At 48.9% G+C, this 24,379-nt stretch overlaps 1 protein-coding gene across 2 annotated transcripts in view; it reads right to left on the minus strand.

Annotated features, from left to right (window-relative positions):
* The window catches only part of GRIK4 (glutamate ionotropic receptor kainate type subunit 4), a 192,310-nt gene that overhangs the window by 62,065 nt on the left and 105,866 nt on the right, over window positions 1-24,379 (minus strand). For both annotated transcript variants that reach the window (XR_003399943.1, XM_026863740.1), the window contains exons 4-7: window positions 18,427-18,591; window positions 11,216-11,313; window positions 7,661-7,826; window positions 872-1,050 (exon numbers count right to left, since the gene is read on the minus strand). Coding sequence is in view for 1 of the 2 variants with exons in the window: in XM_026863740.1 (XP_026719541.1) it covers window positions 872-1,050; window positions 7,661-7,826; window positions 11,216-11,313; window positions 18,427-18,591 (608 nt within the window). In the remaining variant the exon portion in view is untranslated. The remainder of the gene's footprint in view (window positions 1-871; window positions 1,051-7,660; window positions 7,827-11,215; window positions 11,314-18,426; window positions 18,592-24,379) is intronic.

A 24,379-nucleotide genomic window follows, 5' to 3' on the forward strand; every position in this document is an offset into this window, starting at 1 on the left:
AAAACACCACCAAAAAAACCTACAACCGCCCTGCATAGAAGGGACCCAAAACCCCCACAACCCTCCCTGTTCATTCAGAAATGCAAAATTGCAAGCAGTGGAATAAAAATCTTTGGGGAGGGTGGGGAGGGAATAATAAAAACAATCCTAATGGTTTCTGTGGGCTGTCATCAGGGATAAATCTGATACAGTCAAGGCCTTTGAATAACCGACTCCCTGATACCTCAGCCAGGACACGGTGTGTAATGCCTGCACCAGCAGCCAAGGGGGGACCTCACTGCTTGGATCCTGCCTCCATTCAGCAAAAGTACTTCTTGTTCCTTCCAGGATGTGGGAAACTCTATACAACTTTAGGCTCCATCTGGAGCCACTGCTCAATTTTGAAGTAGACTATCAAAACAAATGCTAAAAACTGCAGCAAGAGACCATTTAAAAATAAACGTGATTAAAATAAAATCTCGGTTAATAAGACAATAAAAAAGGAAGCAAAAAGTTAGAAATGTACTTGGAGGAAAAAAAAAAAAAAAAGAAAAAGGAAAAAAAACCCTATCGCAGTGATTGACTAATTTCAGAGCGCTAAGCAGCCCTCCATGGCTGGCTGATGGCGACAGAAGCCACAAGCACGCAGAAAGCGAACGCATCAGCTCGGAGCAATTAAGCCACTGCTTCTACAGATACAGTCCTGGAAAGAGAGAACAAATTATTTTCCCCATAAACTCTACCAGTGGCAATTCCCCCTCTCTCAGCAGAGACCACTTCCAGCGTTGCTGCAGGAAGTTTTGCACTCCATTATCACGCCACACCTGCACGTGCGTGCTCAGGCAGTCCCTCGTTCAGCGGGGGCAGCAGCGTTTACAACGGAGACACTTACCTTCTGCAAAATGGTGTGAGACATGGAAGCATTGGCATGGACAATGATGGTAGCTGTTTTGTCATCTCGGATTTCTTTTAGGAGAGGGGTAGGATCCCGGCTGTCGTCTAGCATGCGGACGGAGAGAGTGTCCTTGGAAATGAGGAACTGCCGAAGCAACTTCTCTAGGTTTAAAAGGCCTTCAAATAAAAGGGGGAAAAAAACAAAAAACAGACACATTTAAATGTTATGCTTGGTTCAAAAAGCACTTCTCCCATGGCCCATAGTCATACCCGGTAGGAAGCAGTCCCACGGTTCCATGTGTGCACGCTGCAAAGGAAAGGGTCTGGGGCCACAGCGAGGCTCTGTGCTTGGGACAGCAGGGAATGGGAAACCATGGATTGTCAGTCAGAGAGGGACCTGGGGGGTGATTGACAGCCGGCTGAACAGGAGCCAGCAGGTGCCCAAGGGGCCAAGAAGGCCAATGGCATCCTGGCTTGTGCCAGCACTGGCGTGGCCACAGGGACACGGAAGGGATCTGAGCCCTGGGCTCGGCACTGGTGAGGCCGCCCCTCGATTCCTGGGTTCAGTTTTGGGCCCCTCACCCCAAAAGGCCATTGAATGACTCAAGCGTGGCCAGAGAAGGGCAACGGAGATGGGGCAGGGTCTGGAGCACAGGTCTGATGGGGAGCAGCTGGGGGAACTGGGGGGGTCAGTCTGGAGAAGAGGAGGCTGAGGGGAGACCTCCTGGCCCTCGGCAACTCCCTGCCAGGAGGGGGCAGAGAGGGGGGATGAGTCTCTAACCAAGTAATGAGTGACAGGACAAGAGATAATGGCCTCAAGTTGAATCAGGGAAGGTTTAGACTAAAGGATTTCTGTGCAGAAGGGGCTGTTGGGCGTTGGAATGGGCTGCCCAGGGCAGGGGGGGAGTCCCCATCACTGGAGGGGTTCAAGAGTTGGGTCGACTTAGCACTAAGGGATCTGGTAGAGTTGGGAACTGTCAGTGTGAGGTCAGTGGTTGGACTGGAGGAGCTTCAAGGTCTTTTCCAACCAAGACAATTCTGTGATTCTGTGCTACACCAGCTGTTCTCCAGACATAGAGCGGACCCAAAGGCCTTTTGGGAAGAGATAAGACTGCTGATACAAATTCACTTGGGTCCCCAGAGCTCAGACAAGTTCTCCGTTATCCTCCTGCGTGCAGCACTGTTCTGGTTACCACTGGTTGCTGGAGATGATGCCTCCTCCTAAGCCTTTGCATTAGTAGCTCCCAAACTAACTGCCCTGCAAGGCACAACGTGATAACACTCTGGAGATCTTGGAGCGCTCTGATGGGGAGCTCCTGTCTTCCAAGAGCATGTGTCCTGGGGGATGGAAAGCTCTGCTGAGAGCCAGACAAAGCAGAGATCATTGAAAAAATACAACAGGTCATGTACATTAAAAAATTGTGGAAAAAAAAAATGGTGAGCATGGTCCTAGTGCAGCACAGAATTACTTGTGGACTGGCGATACCTAGAGCAACACAGAAGCCAAACAAACAAACCAAACAGCATATTTGGTGCTTTATGGAGAAACTGGAGAGTAGAGTAGGATGGGGTTTGCGGTCCAGCAGCCCCATCACTAGGCAAGGTCTCTGGAGACCCGCCTTCCACCTCCGTATCAAAGCCACCCTCCCTCTTTCTTTCCATCCACATTTCTGCCTCCCCACCACGGAGCCCTCCAGCGCCCCAGCACAGCCGCAGCCCTCCACCTCCTCGGGCAGCGTCTGCACGTGACCGGCTATGGGCAAGAGCCAGGACTCTGGCCACCCTGGCACTGCCCACAGGGTCCGCAGGACCGGGCTCTTCCTTCAGACAGGAGCTGAAGAAAAGAAGTAATAATTGTCGATTGCCCACATGGACGAGTCCCGATTTCCCTGGACTTGTGCCGCATTGCCTTTGGCACTTCTGTCTGAAGTTTCTTCCTGCAGCTAGGTCATTGCAAGGGCTGCTTCCAGCACAGCTTCCTTGATATCGAATAAGACGTCAGAGCTCCCGCTGAAGCTTTTCTTAGTCAAGAAAGTATATTTGATAGTCTGTCTCTTCTATCCAGCTGCTGAGTTTCATTAGGAAATAACCTCCTGTCAAGTTTGATTGACCTCCGAGACCACCAGATGTAATCATTAGCAAGACACAGACAGCTCACACGGTCACACATCCCGTCCCTACAGAAAGACAATCCGAAGAGAAGGGGGAAAAGCTGAACTGAAGGAAACTGAAAAGACCAGAACTAGCAGAAGAATCACATCCCAGTTGGCAGAGGGGGCAAAACCCATCCTCGAGTCAGAGCTCTACTCTTAACCTGCCGTACTTCTGACGGCACGAAACGGCTCATTCAGAAGGTCAGGGGCCGGGGGAGGGATATAATGCGATGTGATTAGCGTTGTGAGAGCGCTGCTTCCAAGGACTCCCAGCACTTGACAAAGGTAACAAAGCAGTGCATTAAAAGGGATACATCCAAGATGAGGAGCCTCTCCTTCCCAACGAGAATTTTTCAGCACGCGAAGTTTGCGCCGAGCTCTTTACAATGCATTTTTTTTTTTTTTTTTTTTTTTTTTTCCCTGAGTACAGGCAGGAACTCAGCGATGGACTACAAAACCAGTCAGGGCCGGGATTCTCTGCATCACACCTGCTTCTTTTTCTTTCTCACTAGCCAGTGAATTCACTCTGTGTACGGGACACATGGACTAGACTTCGCCTGAACACTTTTTTTGTATGCTAGCTCAAGTGAACGGTCAATTTTGCCTAAGCCCTCCATTTGATGCTTGCGAGGTTTATTTTCACCTTATTCCAATTTGCAAAGGAGCAGACAAGTTGCTGTAAATAACAACCCTGAGAATACCAAGTTTATTTGCTCACCCCAGCAAAATCTTCTGCTGCCAAACTGAGGAAGATTTTAAGAGCACTTCACTATCTTTATAAAAAGTCTTGCATTATAAAAAAAAAAAAAAAAGACATGGGAATTATGAGAATTTACCCTTTTTTTCCCCCAATGACTTCTGTTTCATGGCTGAGAGAAGTGGATGCTGAGGAGAAGGGGAGGCAGCACTACATGCAGCTCTCCAAGCACTCGCTACCAAACCTGCACCTGGTTTAAGTCAGTGGCGAGGACTGAGCACACCGGCCACCCATGCCAGGGTGCACTGGCACCAGAGCCCACAGGACTATCACTGAACATAAACCGCTTCTGCCCTTGGAGAGCGTCCCCAGGCAAACGTCACGGCAAAGCCAGGGCTGGCAGCAGGGAGTGTTTGCACCGCAGTCGGTCCTGAGGGCTGGTGGGAGAAGCCCAGATTTACACCGTGACGTGACTTTCAAGGGGACAGAAATTCACGGAAAGGTGTGGGTGTCTGGAGGAAAATCTTCCGCCGTTCCCTTTGGAAACGCACCTTTTCAATTTAATTTCCTGCAGAAATAAGATTCAATCCTGCTCCTTAACGCCGCAGGTTGCCCATCTCAGCTGTAAGTTAATCTTGTGAACCGGAGAGCATCCCTCTGCTAACTGCTATGAGCTTGTTGTGATTCACGTCGGACCCTCATCTTCCTCGTCATTTTTCTCTTTGCTGACCACATCTGCCCCTCTGCTGCCGCCTTCTCCTCCAGCCCACAGCTCCCCAGGGCATGAGCCCAGGTAACAGAGCCGCCCTGGCCTCTGCCACGAGGAAGGCAGAGCCCAGCTGCTGAGCTTCTAAAGCACATCAGCCACAGAGAGGGGGAAACGGGACCAGGGAAAAAGGAAGCGTTTGATCTGCTCCTCTGGCTCAAGGAAATTATCATTTCCAGCACGTTAGATCCTACCTCATCAGGCCTCCTGCTCGCAGCTCCTCTTGCCAGGTGGAGGGAAGTCTCTATTATCTGCAGAGATTCCCCTTTGTTTGATGACAGGAGGGCGCGGGATGCTGCCGCTGACAGACTGGCACTTCAAAAGGGCGCTCCGCGAGCCGAATGGGAGCAAGGGCGCGCAGACGCTTCCTGGCAACTTTTGAAGTACCAAAGCGAGGACCACCGGGCGCAGAGAGGCTGTCTGAACAGTCCTACGGGGACCGCAGGCACGCACCGAGGCAGGCCGGTGCTTTGAACTGGCCAGTGGGAAGTCCTGACCTTGCTTATTTTATTTTTTCCTTTTCTTACGCAAACATTTGGAGCTGGCAGGAGTGGCCCCCCCAGCCCCAAGCTCTCTGCAGACCTGTCCTCCTCCCCAGGGGAGCTGACCCACCTTGCCGCCCGCTGCCCAGGAACACCCCTAAAAAGCAGAAAGGCAGGATCTGGAGACTCCCGTGGAGTCCCACATCCCTGTTTATTGCTCTTGCCCGTGAGAGGCTGCTGGAGAGGAGGAGACAGGCTTCTCCTCTCCGAGCTCTGCTGACCAAGGCCCAGGGCACCCGAAGTTGTGTTTCTGGTTGCACTGGGTTTGTGCTGGTGCAATCCTTGACCCTGATTGTTGGCAAGAGAAATGGTGATTCCCATCATCCAGCCTCACTCTTACACCCAACAGCATTGCTTCAGACATCTCCCTGTGGCCCTAAGGCACAGGCATGCTTTTTGACCTCCCCCCCCTGGTCTCCCCTCTTAAACACTGGGTGTTATCTCCTCCTCTCTGACAATCTGAGCTTAAACAGTGGCTCCTCTGAAGCCGATGCACCCCTGTATTTGCCTGTGGTTGCCTTTTGGGGTCAGGGTTTCTGTGGAATCACACAAAGCCTTCCATGGCGGGACTCCAGAGCTATTCACAAATTAGCTAATTATTCCACACTGCAGGGAAACTGAGTCCCACAATCTTATTCTAGTCACTATTGCATTACGGTTAGGCTGGCCCAAGTTCATTGACTTTGAGGGTCATTTTCTGCTCCTGACAGAAGAAACTACAATCAGTCCCCAGAGGAAGGATGTGGCTCCTTACAGTGCTAGTATGAGCGTGACGGGATAGGACTCAGGGGTCCCATCACACAGCCTTGTGCTTAAACCAAAACAGCTATGACTTTCCCTCCTGGGATCTAAATAATAACATCCCTCAAAACCACATTTCCTCACTGATGAGCAGACAGCTCCTATGCTCTCCGTATTTGCCTCCAGGGAACGTTCCGAAAGCCCAAAGTGTCTCGAGATAGTTGTTTAAGGACTGTGCTTAGGAGTCCTGCTTGTCCTCGGGGAAAACGAGGGCTTGTGCTACTACATGAAGCTGGATTATGACTTTTCTGCACTCCATTATAGTCAGAGCATGTTGTGCTTCAAGCCTAGCTCAGATAAGGACCTTAGTGAGCACAAAGAGCAGGATGCATGAAAGACACCTGTCCCCCTGCTTCCCTGGGTCTGGGAAGGACTCGGGCTGCGCAACACGTCCTAAATATTGAGTTACCCAGGAATAAACTGGATTAATGCAATTAAAAAGGCGTTATTTTAATGTGAGCTATGGGGTTCCCGAGGTTTTTCTAGTTAAATGAAGAAAATGTCGTGAAATGAAGAAAATGGTGTGTATGCATGCTCTGTGCCTGGCAGCACTGTGAGGACAGATCCGGGAGCATGCTGCCTGGCAGGTGAGAAAATGAGAAAACCCTTTTTTTTTTTTTTTTTTTTTTTGGTGTAAGGTTAAGGTTAGACAATGAAAAATTCCAGCACTAGAAGTAATGTAGGAGAACATTTGCATTATTTTAATTGCATAATTTCGGGTCAGGGACTCTGCCGGGGTAAATCTGAGCGTGTTTATTGAAGGCAATTCACTGACTGACATCAGCTGAGGATGTGGTCTCCTCAGGGTACATAAAGCAAAAAGAAAACGCAAAGACACTCTTATTCCTTCTGTCCTGGTGCAGGTGTCTGCCACAACACTGCTGGTGGGGTGAAGCTTGCCCGGGCTACCTGGAAAGGATGCTGCCTTGCCTTTTGTACCTGGCCCCACAGAATCTGCTAAGCTCTTGCCAGTATCCCCAGAGCTCTCGCTGGATCCATGTGCCTTTGCAAAGCCCCTCATCCAGTGATGACCGCACAAACCCCTTGTTTGTACGGTCAACTCTAGTGCTAACGAGTCTGGCTACTGGATAATAAAACCAAAATCAGTGTGGCTACTACACACCAGCTACTTACCTCCACGCTGACCTTAAAAAAGCCCCGGACACGGGTTACTCTAACCACTGTGATGCAGAGCCTGCTCCTGCCATCTCAGAAGACTTATGCAGAGATGAATATGGTCTTGCTGAGGTGAATGCTCCAGCATCCAGATGCACAATTACCAGCAGATGTATGGCTGCAGAGCACCAAGAGGGTGTGCAGCGTATAGACTATTAATCAAGTCCCGCTTTTAGGCCACAAACTGCACGTGGGTTTGGGAAAGACATATTTCTAAAAGCTTTACTTGCCTAAAATAATCTCCAGAAACAAGCCTAAGCCTTTTTTTTTTTTTTTAATCATTTCAAAAACCCATCTGTGCAAGCAAAACACTCCTCAGATTGTCAAACAGAAGGCAGGCAAGTCTCTCCCCATACCCTTTCCTCCTCTCACAAGCACCGCAAACACCTCCACGGGGCGACGAGGGTGGAGAAGCAGCCCCGCAGGTCTCCACTGTTTCGGGCTGCTCTGCCCGAGTGCCCGCCCGCTGCCAACAGAAGAGACCCTGCCACCACAAACCAGCCGAGACAAACACCCTGGGACACAGCAGCGAGGCAGCTCTCGCACGCTGCCTCGGGGACCTTCTCCAACAGGCACCAAACACGCAGAAGGAGATAGAACAGAAGGCACCGGGAGCAGAGGGGCCGCCAAACCCAGCCTGGCAATGACTTACATTCAGCTTTGGCACAGATGAGGCAGGCAGTGGTGCAGTTAAAGAAATTCAGGATTCCTGCCACGGCTACGCTGATATCGGTGTTGCTGGGATGGAGGTTGAGGGTGGTGAACCGCTGGAGCTGCAGCTTCAGGAACTCCTCTGGCGCCACTTTGAAGTGGGGAACCTAAGTGGGGAGGAGGGGAAAGAAAACATAATTAAAGAGGAAAAAAAGAAATAAAAACAAGTAAATCTACCATAAAGGACCTTTGGTGTGAAATGCACAGCAGGCAGAAAGTGAAATATCCCAATAAAACTGCAGAAGCGTCACCGGAGTGAAGAGAGGGTGGGATTTGTGCAATAGCGGAGGAAAATAATTATCACGGCAACAAGAAGCCACGGGAAGGAGGGGATCAGGAAAAGTCTTGCTGAGCCACTCAGAGAAAGGCAACAGGGGCTGTGATTACAACACAGGAAACCATTCCGGATGAGTTCAACCTAATTAGCTTGGGCACTAATTGTCACTGGGCCCACACCCCATCTGGGGCTGCCTGCCTGGGTGAACACGGAGGATGCTCCGCAGGCAGGCAGGGAGTTGCACAGCCCGTGCCGGAGACCCCCAGACCTTTTGCTGTGGGCTGGATGGATGACGTGCTGCAAATCCACCTCTGCCTGCAGTGCCGATGTGTCGTCAGGTAATTAGGAGAGATGAAGGGAAGAACAAGATGACCCTGCGCTGGCGAGGCTCAGGAGAGAGAGAAACAGATGCAGCAGCCAGAAGCTTTGGGCTTTTTTTTTTTTTTTTTTTTTTTTTTTTTTTTGATCAGCGGAGAGGTAACAGGTAGCCATACGGCGGGCAAGCTCCGACGGGACTGCAGCCACGAGTCCTGATAATGCTGCGATGCCATGAATACAGCGGAGCAGGAGGCGGGGGTGGGATGCTGTGTCCTGGGGAATTCAGGGAAGGGGCAGCAGGGAAGCTCCATGGGGGGACAGCCCCAGGGCTCCCTGCGAGGCAGCTCTGCTGCACACCTTGTGGCTTTGTGTAGAGGCAGACAGATCAAGCTCAGACACTGGGCGGGGTGGGGGTTCAGCCAAATATTGTTTTTTCCTTTTGCTGAGTGAATTATTTGGAAGAAATAGAAGGCAGAGAAAGGGAAACATCTGCTTTGGCTTCATTAGAGGAGTGTCAAGGCCTCTTTTCCTCCATTATTAGTCCTTCTGGAAGCTATCATCCTATGCCTCCCCTCTCCCTCCTCTTGGGAAAGGCTATTAGTAGGTTGTGATGGCTGCTTTATTGACAGCATAAGCTGTTTGGTTAGCAATAGGAAAGTTAAAGAGTAATAAGCTTTTATCTGCCTTGATTTCACTCCGCAGCCCTCATCGCAGGCTCCGCTAACAGGGAGAGAAGCAGATTGCAAGCGAAAGGCAAATTCCTTTAACCAGAGCAGACAGGGCAGCTCCGGTGCAAGCATGCTGATGGCTGTCAGGAGCCAGATGGAGGCTGAGACTTGCAGCAACCCCAGCTACCAGAGAGGAGAGAGATGCCGAGGTGAAGGCAGCCCCCACCACTGCAGCTCCTGCAGGCGCCCAGAGCTGACCCCGGCCCTGGTTCAGACCTCACCTTCAGTCCCGGAGCCCTCCTCTCCTTTCCAAGAGCTCTGCCCCAGTGCAACATCCCATTCTAGGCAGGAGAGAAGGAAATGTTTGGGCCAAAGGCACTAAAGGGGTAACACAGAGGAGAAAGGTTTGTCCCCCAGTTTTACTGCAGGCTCCTGGTGAACATCAGGCCAGTCACTCCATCTGGGGCCTGCGTGGTAAAACGGGGACACCTTCTACCTGACGGATGGCTGTACCTACAGTGGCTCAGGCTGGGTTGCTGTATCATGTTTAACGCAGCAGCACCAACTGATGTTACTGCGATATAAATCACAGGGAGTTACTGCAGGTTTACATCACTGGGAGGGCAGCTGAGATCAAGCTTCAGAATCAAATACCTTAGAAGTGCACTAGCACTCACCTTTCATTTTCGGGAAATAAAAAAAAAAAAAAATACGAAGAGACTTAGATCAGAGACTCAGACTGAATATGAATTTCAGGGGAAAAACACTTGCAATCTGTTACTGCAGAGTTGCCTCTGCCTGGGATGGAGCACATGTCTGGGACATTTAACTGGAGAAAGCACTACAAAATACTCTCAAGAGACCCATCCTGCTGCAGCCCAAAGCACTAGGTCTAAAAAGATCTCTTCCATCTCTTCAACACTTCTGATTCTCAAGGAACAAAGAGCAGCAGTCATTTGTGAATGCAAGCTATTTACAGTCCCAGGCACTCCCCTCCTTGGAGGCTGGGCTCCAGAGAAAGACCACTAAATGGCTGAGAGATGTTATCTGGCTTTAAAGGGATGAACTATGAGAAGAGAACTCAATTTCTTTTCACCTGCGCAGAGCCAGATCAGTATAAGATGGTTCAAGGCTTATAAAATATTAAATCAGGCACACAGTCTGAACACAGATAAAAGGGTTTGCGTTGATGGAACGGCGGCTTTCCAAGTACGTGCACAAAGTCGTGTCACACCCAGGAACTTTGGTCCGGAGGTTCACCCGCCAGGGCAAGGCGAGGTTTCTGCAGCCCTCAGTCAGCGGGGAGGTGGTTCACAACGGTGTTACACGTGAAGGCAGCTGAAGTAAAAGGCGGTTACAGATGAGAACAAGGACAAGGCAGGCAGAAAAGAGAGAGGAAATGGAAAAGGAGTAAACTGGAGGAACATGTGCTTTAGGAGATGGGGTGATAAACCAAGCTGTCAACTCTGGTCGTTAGAAGCCATTGCAGAGCCGGGGAAGGATGATCTAGCAGGTGAGATGACTACAGCACGTCATCCTTGCCAAGGATGGCCTGGAGTACCGCGGGCAGGTACCTCACTGCCCCTGTCTTGCTCTGCCTCGCGGCTGGGACCTGAGGACAGAACACACTGGGGATGAGGTGGCGCGTGGACATCCTCCGGAGCGGGCCTGGGGAGCCGGGTGGAAGGGAGAGGTGTGCACACACAGAAGCGATGGCTGAAACAGAGCTCCAGACTCTCACAAGAACTGCAAGAGGCAGACCCAGGCGAGGGCGAAGGCAGCGCAGGGCAGAGCTGGAAGATGCTGCGGGGACCTGGCATAGATGTGAGAGTCTCAAACGAAACCCTTCAAGGCTGCAGAAAGCCCTTCTGCGTGGGATCTGCACGGGGGCATCGCTGCTCAGTACGGTGGAAAATTAAAGACCTAATCCACACTTACTAAATCCCCACCAAAATGCTGTGTTCCCCGGGAGCCCGGGCACGGGGTGGCAGCCAGTGGGAAGCACTGCTGTGACCAGAGCCCACCGAGAGCACCTTCTGTGTGAAGGACAGCTTGCGGGAGGTGGGAGCTGGGGAACGGCTCAGGATCCCTGCCCCAGACCTGCCACAAAACACCAGGAGGAAAGAGCCACGGCTCCTGTGTTGCCCTCCCAGCCCCGGGCGCGAGGGCGTTGGAGCCAAGTCAGTCAGCGCAAGGGCACAGACTTACTCCACCAAGGGGCGTTTCCACTTACCTCTTTCTCCCCACAGATATTGCTGATAATGGAGCTCGAGGCTGGGCTTGAGGAAGGTCCCAGGACGCCTACCACTCCTTTTGGGAGAATCTGGCACACTGCGGGCACCAGAGAGAGGAAACGTGTTAGACTTCACCCTCAATCTCCTGCTGAAGTCATGCTTACAGCACCTGCTGCCCCCTACTAAGGACACAGTAACACCTTCACACAACATACCCCCCGCCACGTATGTCCCCAAAAAATCCCTCCATTCCCCTCTGAAGCACCGTCACCCTCCTCTCTGTCCTTCCTCAGCCTTTCCAAATCCCACCTGAACTCTCCCCAGAGACCCAACATCCTCATCTCCGACTCAGAACTGGCGTCTCTCTCTTGTAACATCCATTTTTGGCCCCATCTGATATTCTCCCAGATAAAATATTAACTGAAGTTTATGGAAGACACTAAACACAGCAGTGACCTGGCTTCAAAGCATCATCTAGCAGCAAACAAACTTGTATGAATTTCTTCCCTCACTCTCCGCAGAGCTCACTGGTAATAATAAGGATCATATTACTGTTTTTAATCTGTGATTTTTTTTTTTTTTTTTTTTTTTTTTTTTTTTTTTTTTTTTTTTTTTTTTTTTTTTTCTGGCAGTAGTTAATCTTCTGGCTCCATGCCACCAAGGTTAGCAGAACAATAAAAAGACCCTGACAAAATGAAGAAGTTAAATCTCTTCCCTCAAGCTTCCCGGGTTAAACTGCAACCTTTTGTCCTTTTAATTCACAGCACAAATTTAGCTAAATGGCACTCCAAGGACTACCCCAGCTGGTGTCACCTCCCTGCTGCCATCCCAATCAACCACGTCGCTCAGAAACGCTCCTCCAGAGCAGCTGGTGCAGGCAAAGCCTCGCGAACAGAAGGCAAGAGCCCGGCACACCTGAATCCCTGGACTCCGAAAGGCTGCTCCGAACATGTGCTGGCCACAGTTTATTCTGAAATACCAGACCTGCCTCAGCACCACTGCGCGCTCGGCTCCTTTCTCCCTGGACAGACAAAGCCACATTTGCTCAACTGGTGTCAAGTGACGGCTTTCTGAAGAAAGAGGATACCACAGGGGGAGAAAAGAGGCACCACAACTCCTTGTCGGTTCTGGTGAGAGCAAGCTCACGACATTTTCATATGTAAAAACTAAACCACCATATCACAAAGCTGAGATTTTAACGACAGTATCAAATGGCTGGTCAGTTACAGAGCACCATCCTCCCCGCTTACAAGTCCCCGGCTTACAAGTCAGACGAGCTTTTGTGATGGTTGTAAAAAGTTATCCAGATTCAGTGGCTGGAAAAAGAGCTAGAAAAATTCAAACCAGGAGATATTTTTTTTCTAGCGAAGGCAGTTCATCATCGAAACTGTCGTACTGCAGATCAGAGCAGGTTTTCTATCAACTTCAAGTCTTTAAATCAAGACATGAAATGAGAACCTGTAGTGTGATTGGGGTTTCTGTAGGACTATGGGGCTGAGCGTACTGCTCAGCAAGTGGACTTCTACTGTCTCTTTTCTGCAGAAGAACAGCTAATCAAGGTGGTCATCTCTGGCCTTAGACTTCATAAGTCTCCACAGCCTCATGCCTGGAATATGAGGCCAAAAGCTGAGGACTTAGTTTGGCACTTTGGGGAACTGGTTTTACTTCTCTCTAAGTGCTACTTGAAGGACAAAACTCCACATACTACCAGGTCCCTGTACATATTGATTGCTCTGACTTCTTACAGAAAGTGCCGATGATATGCAAAGATCTTCTCTTGGGTTTTCCTTCCTTCCGTGCTCTCTCACCCTCCACCATTCTCAGTCTGCTACAGAACGAGTGATATTTTTCTGCTGCATCTTCAAAGGAATCCAGCACTTGCTTTTTCTCTGTGCTTAAAAATTTACAGGCACTTACACCTCTTCAGAACATCCTTTTAAATAAGAGCCCCAGCAATTTGGAAATCCCGAAGGCTATCTCTGCGGCCCTCATCAGTCCCTCTTAGCTGCAGCAGACCTTTTGGGTGCTCTGCAGTTCAGCGTCTAGGAGGAAGGAGCTGCTCCAAGTCCTCTTTATCCACAGGTCTTTATGGCAGAAGTCCTGGGGGGAATTTCCTTGTGCACGCAGGGGGAAAGTTTGGTGAACACTTTTCTTCTCATCTCTGGTACTGAGAACAAAAAGCGGGTTAAGTAGTCATGGCAACAGAGTTGCAACAACTGTCAGAAGAAAAAGACCTGCCTTGTCACTCCAAGGGTGAGACATCCAGTAAAATTAAGGAAAATGAATGGAAACAAAGTGGAGGTGCCTGAGGCAAAGGTTTTGACCAGGTTTGGAAAGCTGCTTCTCCTTGTAACCCAAACACATTTCCCACTGCAGAACATGACCCGACGCTGTTAGTCTCTACATGGTGAAAAGGCTCAACCCTGCCGCTGTAGCGGGCACCGCAGATTCAGAGAAGCACTCGCAGGGATGTCGAAATGTCGGCTCTGTACCAAAAGTTCATCCCTGGAAACCACACGGACTATAACCACAGACCCTAGCGTAGCCCCTGCCAACTCAAGTCTCTTCATACTCCATCATACAGGTGTCACGTAAGCTGCACACAATGCAATACGTATTTTTGATTGGTGCAAACCCAGTTACCGCTGCCCAAGATCGTGCCAAATTTTTATGTTGTTTCTTTTAAGATTCAGTACCTGAAGAAATACAAGACATTGAGCTGACATCACACTAAAAACTTCTTTATCATGAGATGGGATGTGGGTATTACTGATCATCCTTGACCTGAAGGCCTGAGATGTCCCAAACCTCTATTTCAGCTGGTTTTATTGGCTGCCTGCACTGAGCTGTTTTAAGTTAACATTCTTGAAGGACAGTGGGACAGAAAAAAAACAGAAAGAGGTTTAACAAACAGGTCTCTTAACAACACTCTTAAAATAAATAAATAAATTGTATAAATAAATTTATAAAAAATAAATTTTATAAATCCTTGGAAAGAAAACATCCTCAGGTAAACCCTTCTCTGCTGAGACCTGCACTGGTTTAGGCAGGACAGGATCCCTCCCTGCCATCACTCGGGGGCAGGTCCTTGGAGGTGTGAACTGATGATTGCTGCCTTTCTACTTCTGCCTGGACCTCTCTGCACTGCTTGCACAGCTCAGGTGTCCCATCACAGTTCCTCTTTCTGCACAGTTACGGGCTTTGCCCAGAAGCAGGAGTGGGGTCAGAGTCTCCTGACCCCCTCCCAGCACAGGCTACACCCTGGAGTAGGGAGGTGGCCCTCCCGCAAGCTCAGGTGTGTTTTCAACGTGCAACGTAAAACAGTGACCCTCCTTTCAGACCAGGCAGCCTGTCCTGCCACGTGAGCCAGGGAGGGTACGTGGGAATTCATACGGGTCTGGGCGCTCAGGAAGCAGCGAGGTATGTTTTAGAGGAAGATGGAAATAGGTAGGTGCTTATTTTTGAACACAAAAAGGCACAACAACAGATGAGCCGCTCTCGCGTTATAGACTATGTACATCCACTTAGTCACGGTCAGGTAGTGCCTTTCACCTCCTGGAGCTCACGGCACTTGGCAAGCATTTCCATGAACTCTCCCGGCTCAAAACACGGCTGAAAGCACTGGGGTGAGAGCATCCACCCCCGGTGCAGAACACAGCATCTCTTTCACTGCATACAGATACCCGATACCAGGCTTTCAAACGGCAGGGAAAGAAGATTCCTGCCTCTAATTGAAAATAAATGAGCAGGGAAGGTATGCAATTACCTCCGCATTTCCATGATTGGAAAACATATCAGAAGATCTTGAATGACAGGGACTGGTCAGGACAAGATTCTCATGCAGAAAACACCAAGCACATAAAGAGATGGCGTGATGGAGAGTGCATCCTGCACCGTGGCTCCGAGGCGGCTCCCTGCAGCATCCTTTCTGCTTCTGAACAGGAACCCGTTTAAATGTGAAATTCAACAGGATCACAGAAATGGTGGGACAGTTAATAGCACATTTGAGGCGATGTCACTGAACGGATGAATCAGACACTTGGAAATATTGGTGCGAATAAATAAAAATTAAAAAAAAAAAATCCTTCAGCTGCTCGATCACTCTGACTGCTGATCTGCCCTGAGATGTTTGGATTAACAACAAAAAGATGCTTAAAAGACTGATGAGGCAATAGGGGACAGGGTGACAAGTAGAAAATCCGTCCTTCCCTGGACATCAAAAGGAATAAGGTGTTTTAGATAAAGGCATGATTAAACAAGTCATTTTGGATCTCCATAAAGGGAGCTGAAACATCAAACACAAAGAGAGAACAGGCTTTAACTTATAATGGGGGGGTGGAAAAAAAAAAAAAAAAAAAGCGCTCTATCCAAAACCTTTCACTGCAAGCTCATTTCAAAACACAGGATTTCACAGATGTTGCATATAGGAAAAGTCAACGTTTGTCTTCATTCATATATTAAAGCTGAAATAGCAAACTATGCACGGATGTGATTAAGACTGACTCATATTTTACCTGCTATGGCAATTGTGAGTTTGTGGCCCCCTAACAGTAAGATGCCTGAGTCAGTCAGGAGGAAAAAAAGAAAGAAAACCAGCTGAACTCTAAAATAAAAACTCTCAAGAAGTCTTTCTTCTCTTGAAGCACTAATTGTACACAGAATATCACTGATGGGATGTTATCACAGCATTCCTAGATCAGTCAGCTCAGCGTGCTAGCTGTGATATTTAAGGGCGATTCAAAGGGCATGAAATTTGAGAACAGTATTAAACAGACGTATAACAGCTTTGCAGTCATAGGTTAAAACATCTAAACTGCTTTTATTAATATTACGTGTGATAACAAATATCAGTGGCGTATTAAAGCTGAGAAGTCAGACATCTGAAACGCCATAAAAGCCTTGAAATTTAAGTTAAAGGATCTGATTCTCCTCTGCTACCGGTATAAATCAAGAATAACTTCAGTGACATTAATAGTGGATCCATGCGGAATCCAGATTTTTTTCCTTTTATAAGAGATGCTTCGAGACATATTTCACTCTGAAGAAGAGGCAGGTAACATATTGCAAAATTATGTGAATACCCACTTCCCCAAAATCAAATCAGCTTGCTCCAGTTTCTACTTTTTACATTCCATAGGTCAAAGGAAAGAAAACAAAGAAAACCACCCTGAGGTGACAAGTCGAAATGGAAGATTGCCTCTTCCTCTCTCATCCCTTTTCCACCTTCTCCCCAAACACCGGGTTTGCTGAAATCAACAATTTCTCGCATGATGCCTCATTCTCAGCAAATTAGCATTCTTCTGCTTGAAAATCGCTCCAGCGCAATAATTTCCCAGCACTGCTGCAGAGGTGCAAGCGAGAAAGAAATCTCGCTCGCGATCTTTACCGCAGCTCTGGGGTCACCTGTCAGTCGAGCCCGTTTCCTGAGCAAAGTTAAATGAGAGACACGCCGCTACATACAGAAGATTAGGAGAAAGGGAGAAGAATGGAACGAAAAATGCTGCTGGTTCTTTCAAAGACACAGAAGGCTTAGGTAAGTGGGCAGTTTTCTCACTTCTTAGGAGGCTGGCTGGGATATTTGGGATACTTTCAGGGGCAAACTGGGAAACTCGGGCAGTTCCCTTCTGCGTGGCCTGGGCGGTGAGACTGGATTTGCCCTACTGCTGTGCCCAAGGAGGGTAAAGCAGGATGCCACAACCCTGAAGAGATGCGAGAGACCAAGAAGAAGTTAAAAGACGTGAGGGATCCAAAAAGGTGAACTGCTGTTTTAAACAGTCCCTGTGATGCTGCATGTGATGATCTTAATCTAGACTGCCTCACGGGTGACAGGCTCTATAAATAGACACACAGGTACTTGCTGAAATGCACTTTATTAACTGAACGCTTCCATAAATAATGCAAACGCTAATTCAGGAAATGAAGGAGCGATCCGCCGATCTCGCAGGCCTACTGAGCCCCTTCTGCCTGTTACCCAGAGCCCTGCTCCTGAGCGGCTCCGCGGGGCTGCCGGGCACAGGGCTGCTCCGTGCTGTGCAGAACAAACACCAAAGCTGTCTGAGAAACCAGCCCGCTCTAGACCACAACATCCTACCACCGCTTTTGGGGATACCCTGCAGATTACACAGGCTGGGAACAGAGAACCACTGGGGAACAAGCCTAAAATCCCTATTATTTAAAGTCATTTCTCCAGCTTTTTCAAGCCAACTTGTAATTAAAAAAAAAAAAAAAAAAATCAGAGTCCTCCCTTGATGTCTAAAGTTTGTCTTAAAAATGATTCTAAAGGGAAGCTATCCTATTCCAAAGGATTTTCCCCTCTTACAGGAAAAAGCTATTATAGATCCTGTTGGTTTCTTTTACTCAGGCTCCTGAGAGGTCTGCGGGACACTGACCATCAATCTCTCTTTTATTCATCAGCGCAGAGATGACACGTTGGACATCTAGAAAAACAACTACAGTAGAGACCTGTATGCATCAAGGGAGTTTAAAGCAAGGTGGGAAGTATACTGCTCTTTCAAATTCAGCTCTTTTTAATCCACATCATTTCAAACATCACTTGAAAACGCGGCTTTGTGTAAACAAACCCACCGCCGATCTAAAGCCCTGGAAGAGCTATCCTGTTTGCTGACACACAGCGTTCCGTCTAACTCAACTGCACTGAACTTGCCCGGAGTCTCTTATTTGCACACCATTAAGTACTTTACAAAGGAGCATCACCTCCTGGATCATTACATCTGTTTATTGATGTGCAGATTAAAGAAAATCATTTGTCCTAAGCCGCTGAGCTGAACGGTGGCAAAGCTTATTGGGCCCCCAGATCCTCTGAGTCCACGCCAGAGCTCACCTCACAACACCACGCTAAACCCTCGGATGAAAACCGGTCTCAGCACTCACCACCCGAGCCGAACCTCTCCGCTGTGTCCCCGCGGTGGATGCACCCAGGCCCTTCCAAACGCGTGGTTGACACCCGCATCCAGACCATACCAGATGCCTGCACCGAGCCTGACTGCGTCTGAGCAGGCCTGGGGCTTTGCAGAGAGACCCACCTCCATGCTAGCACGTGTTGATAGAAGAGCGGAGAGGTGTTTTTTACCCTGTGTACTCCCCTTGACTATCACACAATTATCCTCCACAGCACAGCGGCGTGCCGGACACCTCCCGCGAGCCAGCAGAGAGAACTGGGGAAGGACCAGCTACGTGGAGGGGTACTTACTGGTCTCTGCCGTCTCATACTCGCTGTCTCGCAGCAGCTCAAAAATGTCCACTTCCACTTTGGCTTTCCCGACCCGCTCGGGCGCACGGTTGATGCGGTTCTTGGCCAGGGTGATGGAGAGCCTCTCCCCTCTGCTGCACTCCATGGGGTCATCCAGGATGGCAGCTGCGGGAGCAAAGGCGTTGGCAGCGGTTAGGCTTGGCAGGGACCCAGCTCAGCTCCACGCAACTCCCCGTCCCCGCCTCCCTCTCCCAGCACCCCTTCGGGCTATCTCCAGCGCCACGCAAGCAGCCGCCGCGCTGGCGGTTCTGCTCCTGCCGCCGCTATTGTTAGCGCATCCTCCCTCCCGCGCACGGCCTTTCCCGCCGCTGCACCCACCTCCCGGGTCTCGCCAGACACGTGGGAGGCCAAATCTCTGCAGCAGCGGCTGTCTTACCTGCCGGCGCGCTGCAGCACGACACGGCCACCTACGCTGCCGGGGTCCTGGCACCCACCCAGCACCCACCGCAGCACGGGTGCTCGCCCTGGGCGCTCCCGGAGAGGGACGTCCAGCTGGGCAGCCCCAAGCGGCCCCGACCTGGGCGCTGCGTCACATCCCAACAAAGGGAGGACGTCCCCAGATAGCCTCGGTTCGCTTGTTTGAGAAAGCACTGGGCACGGTGCTGGTAGTTGGAATATTTCAGGAAGCACGTGGGCAGCCGTGGGTGGGAAGGGACAAATATTTTTCAAACAGAAAGCACTTGACTCTTGAACTCAGCTCCTGTGCCTGCCCACTCAAATCTGTGTTAGGCAGAGGGAGATAGTGTGGGGTATTATTTTTATTTTCTCGACGGAAGGCAAAAAGAAATTGGGAGTCAAGCATTAATCACGGCGTTTCATTATGAGCTGACACAACTTCTGCACCCCAGAGTGTTTATCCATGCTAATAAGAGGTCTCTTCCCAGAATGCAGCTATTCAGCTGTACCTGGGGAAGAGCACATTGTTTTTTTGGTTGTGTATATTAGAAAAGCACCATTGTTTATCTTCCATTCCCCAAAATCACTCCGAAGGGAGCAATGCCATTCAGAACTGATAGGGTGTAGACGGAGTCACAGCTCAGCGCTGAATCAGGCCTCACACAGGTTATCAAAACAAGGATTAGTGGGGCTCTGCTGCTTTGTGTGTCAGGGAAACAGGGAACTAACTATAGCAGCTAGGCGCCTTGTTGAAGCTTTGAAATGTGTCATTGTTCCGCAGCGGGTTTGGTTTGGGGTTTGGGTTTTTTATTTTTAGATAGGGAAAGCTAGAGTGAAACACATAAATCATCCGGCAGCTGAAGCAAAGCAGACTGGCTATAAATGCGAGGTATCCTGCCCTCCTAAGAGCAAGGGCTGGGGGCAGAGTCCAAGCCTACACATTATTTTGAAGACACAGCTAACTGGGACCACTGTCAGAGAAGCACGGTGATGTGCTGTAGGTGGAACCGAGAACACCTTCCTCAGAGGGCTGGTTTGTGCCTTGAAGGTCCTCACCGCTGCCCTGGTGGGCACTGATCACTCGTCATCGCCACCAACACACAGAGCCTCCGACAGCCCAGCCCAATGAAGAAACCTGGCCCAGGTTCAGGCTCCTTTTACTTTGGCTTTTCTGTCCTGGAGACTTGCTTTGAACCAACCCCAAAACTCACAGCACAACCCCACTTCAACAACCACCTTGCAACGCATTTCAGGGCTCTTTCCTCAGCCTTGCTATCCCAGTGGGATCTCTTCTCTCCTGACAAAACTGCAGAGCACTTCTGCTTCCCTGTCCTGCCCTAACAACAGCTGTGGAAGGGTACGAGATACCAAATCCACCGGTGCAGCAAAGGTGGCCCACGTTGGCCTGATTTATTTTGTATCCCGACTATGTATCTTGAGCAGGTAACTCAAGAGCTCCTGCTCTTCCTACTTTTTCCCAACTGAACTCAGCACTGATAAAGAAACACACAGCAATACTTCATGTACGATACGCACAGATGTCTGGGCGCATGCTCCCCGTCCTTCAGGTGACACCATCTCCTCTGCTCTGCTAACGCGCAAGCACCATCATTACCTGCAAAGCTAGGGCAATTAATCTTAATCTCATTATGCAGGAAAAAAGGTTTTGCTTTCCTCTAAGGCCAGGAGCATGGATCACAGGTTTTTTTAAGACCTCAACATGGCTGGTGACCGCTCTTAATTACAAAGAAGCTGGGAGACTGAAGTGCTCCAACAGCAGCTTGCTCAGCTCCCCACTCCTCTAGGAAAGCAGCAGCAGACAGCAAAGAAAGTCCTCCTCGGCAAAACTGTCTGTGTGAACTTCTCACAACGGCCCTGTTTCCAGAAAAGATAAAGCAACGTACTGAATCTGATGAACATCACAAAATGCTGCTTACATTCCACGCGCTGACACAGCAAAATTAAAGATCAGTGGTGAGGAGTGTATGTCAGCACTCTTAGATTCATTATTTTCTAATTTAAAGCTCCGAAATCGCTCAATTGGACAACATTTTCAAGTATATTCTTCAATTGTCAGTTTTCAAACAAAATTCACTCCCACTCATGTATAGTTAAATACATTTTAAAAATAAAAGAGCTGAAACCAAAGCATTTAAAATAATTTCCTTGAGCCACCTCGGCACAAATGTTTGCACAAAGATTATTTGTTTTCTCTATTCAGGATGGGATTTTCCAGTCTTAGTTTTTGGAAATCTTGAAAGCTTCCCTACAGCTGAAGCAAAAAAAAACCCCAAAAACCAAAAAAAACCCAAACAAACAACAAACCCTCCTCTCTACTCAGCTCTGAATTTGAACTTTGCAGCCCACCTTGGGAGCAAATACACGAAAAAAAGGAAGGTGCTCACAGCACATGGCAGGTTTGGGAAAAGAACGGAATGCAGCTGGACAGCCCGGATCCCAAATTCCTCCAGCCCAGCCACTAATCCAACTACACTGCTGCTTCCTATCTCCCTGCGGGGCCTTGTGATAGAAAACCAGCAACATTTGTTCACTTGTATTTCGGGAGACTAGTTACTTTTACCAAATATTAAACCAACCCCCAGAACAGACTCAGTAATGCAGCTGAACTAATCTTTATTTATTAAAGCTAGTGGATCAAAAAGGTCATTTAATGTTTAAAAAAGGTTGGTTTTAAAACTTCATGTCTTGGGACACAGTGCCAAAGCTCATCTAATAGCAGCGTCATTAAGTATGAACGAAAATCTTTATAGAAATTCCCTTTCATCTGCTCCCGTCTATTAAATATGGGAAGATGCATCGAGTAAATCTTTAATCCTGAAAACTTACAGCAAAGTCTTTGAACTTTGTTGGCCTCAAAAATCACTTCTATCTTCCCCATCATAATAAATGTCTCCAATCTAGACTGCCTTCCCTATGAATGATGAGAAAAATATTTCAGAGGGACTCAGGAGCACCTGGGTCTGTGATGCCGATTCAGGGCTGCTTCAGATTTCACAGGGGCTGAGAGTGAAACAACTTCAAGTGATATAAGGAGGGACTGACAGAGACGGAGCTTTTCTCAGGAAGAACTGCCTGGAAACATTATTTCCCATGGGATGTTCCAATCCTGATGGCTAAACATCCGTTATACACCAATCATTCTTTTCGTATTCAACGTGCCCAGGTTTTCCTTACATTTAACACAAAACCCACAAACCCAAGAGGCTACAAACCAGAAGAGTTTTTATCACTTTGGCTATGCACTGAAAATAGCTGGGTTACGGTTGCTGAAGATTCAAGCAACAAGTGGCTTCAACTGCAAATTTCCATCCAACACAAATTTCAGGCGGAACACTCAAAATTAGTGGTTTAACAGCAAGAACCAGAAAAAAAGGTACTATTGGTAGCCAAAGAAACGCAAGAGGATGTGATGGTGCCCTCTGGGAAAAAACAGATTTCAATAACTTTCCTACAGCTGGTCCTCACCTCAGCGATTTTCCAGCCCTCAGAGGCAGGCAGGTGGGGGACGGGGAGGCAGGAATGGGTTCTCTGATGGGACACGTGTGTGTGTGTGTGTGTGTGCACGGGCTCACACCTGGCCTAAGCCCTGTCCTACCGAGCCCCAGCGAGTGCCTCACCCCACCAGGAGCTGCACAAGGATCTCCCTGGAGACCTCGCAGCTCCCAAAGCTCCCTCAGCCCCGGGCACACAGCACATGGCCACCCCACGAGAGGGACAGCTGGGGCGATGGCATCTGCCCGCAGCGTCCTCCCTCCACTCAAGCAGAGCAGTGCGAAAGGCAGATGCTCAAACTCTTCCACCTTTTCTCCTCCTACCCTGGAGAAACTTCTCCAGGAGGAGGAAGGACAGTCATTTCTCACCCCGAACAATTCAGTCCTGCTCCTTTTTGCCAAAACAGCAAACGGGGGGGACACGGGGGGACAGGCAGTGCTGTCACCTCGTGCGCTTTCGGTGGTGGGGACAGCTGTCTTCCTGGAGCTGGGCTGAGACGCAGCAATTCATCCTATTACGAGCACCAGTCAGTTTACAGACAACACTGAAATGTAATCCTTTCCACCCTCAGTTGGGTTTCAACCAGTGCTAAAAAAGCAGAAAGCCTCCGTTCTCCCATTCCCCCAAGCCATGTGGCTCCCCAGAGTGCTCCCCGCCGCCAGCCAGATTCCCAACATATGCACTCTGACAAGCCTAATACGATTGCAAGTTTTACTACATATCACTCCTTAATTCATGATCCAACCAAGATCTAACGGAATAGCATTTTTATAACCATAACAGGGAACAGATGTTACCGGGAGGTTTATACACTGCTACGACAAACAGTGTTCAGCTGACCTTTCCCTGTTAACTTTATTAAGTATTGCCGCATTTTCTCAGGTGCTTTTCTTACCGCTGAGATGTAAAGCCATACTCGGAAACACAACTGCCATCTCAAGTCATCTCTTGAATATGTAGATTTAGCAAGGCACTAGCTTAGTAAACATATTTCACCGTTCATAACCTGTCCCTCCGAGTTAAAAAGATATAAAGCCATCTGCAATATTTCTCAGCTGTCTCCTCTGACAGGTTAAGATCACACCTACAACCTCCTCTGATTTATACTGTAAACACAGTCCTCAAATCCTCTCTGTTCCCGTTATAAAGGGACTCTCAAATTAAGAACTATAACCTCAGACCAGCCAGGCTTAGACACCTCGAGGATCCCACAGCCACCACTGGAGCTGATCGCTCCCTCGCCTCAAACCCAGGAACGCTTCAGAGCACAGACACGCCGGAAAAACAGACTGTCCTTCAAAGCACCAACGCCCTGCTGGGTGACACCAGCCTCAGGAGACGCCCTGGGATGTGGAGGAATCACCCCAGACCCCCACATCTCCCCGACCTTATCACCAGAGACCCACCTGCAGCTGCTCCTGGCTGCATTAACCCCAGACTAGCTCCAAACCCACGGAACTGCAGATGCATTTGAGGGTCAGCTGCCTAAAAACGGCTGCAGGATTGCCTCATTTTGCACATTTCCCCTCTGCTGAATATGGTATCAACCCTTCAGGCTGTCAATACAGTAAAATATACAAAATTTGCAGACTTCCTCATTACAGGGCTGTCAAGTATAGCTCCAGTGGAGAAACAGGTGGGATTGTGTTTCCATTATAATCTCTGAAGTGCTGCTTTAAAATAAAAAGTCGTCAAAATGCTATTACTTTGAGAGGAAAGAGGGTCTCATCAAGGAAAAAGAAAATCTAAAAACATAAACTCTCCTTCACAAAGAGAGTTGATAATGTTTGTCTGATCAGCGTAGCAGAGGGCTATTTATTGCTCTTGGCCAACATTTGAAATCTGCATTTAAATGGAGCTTCCCTCTCATTTCTGCTCTCCAGAGAGAGCGAATTCAGGGGAGAGAGGGAAGGGGAGACATGATAAAAATGGCTAAAGGCTTTAGCTTCTACCGCTTAAAACACCACCTCTCTTTTCTCTTCTT

The sequence above is a fragment of the Athene cunicularia genome (assembly GCF_003259725.1).
Source record: "Athene cunicularia isolate RWA chromosome 24 unlocalized genomic scaffold, athCun1 chr24_part1, whole genome shotgun sequence".
NCBI lineage: Eukaryota > Metazoa > Chordata > Aves > Strigiformes > Strigidae > Athene > Athene cunicularia.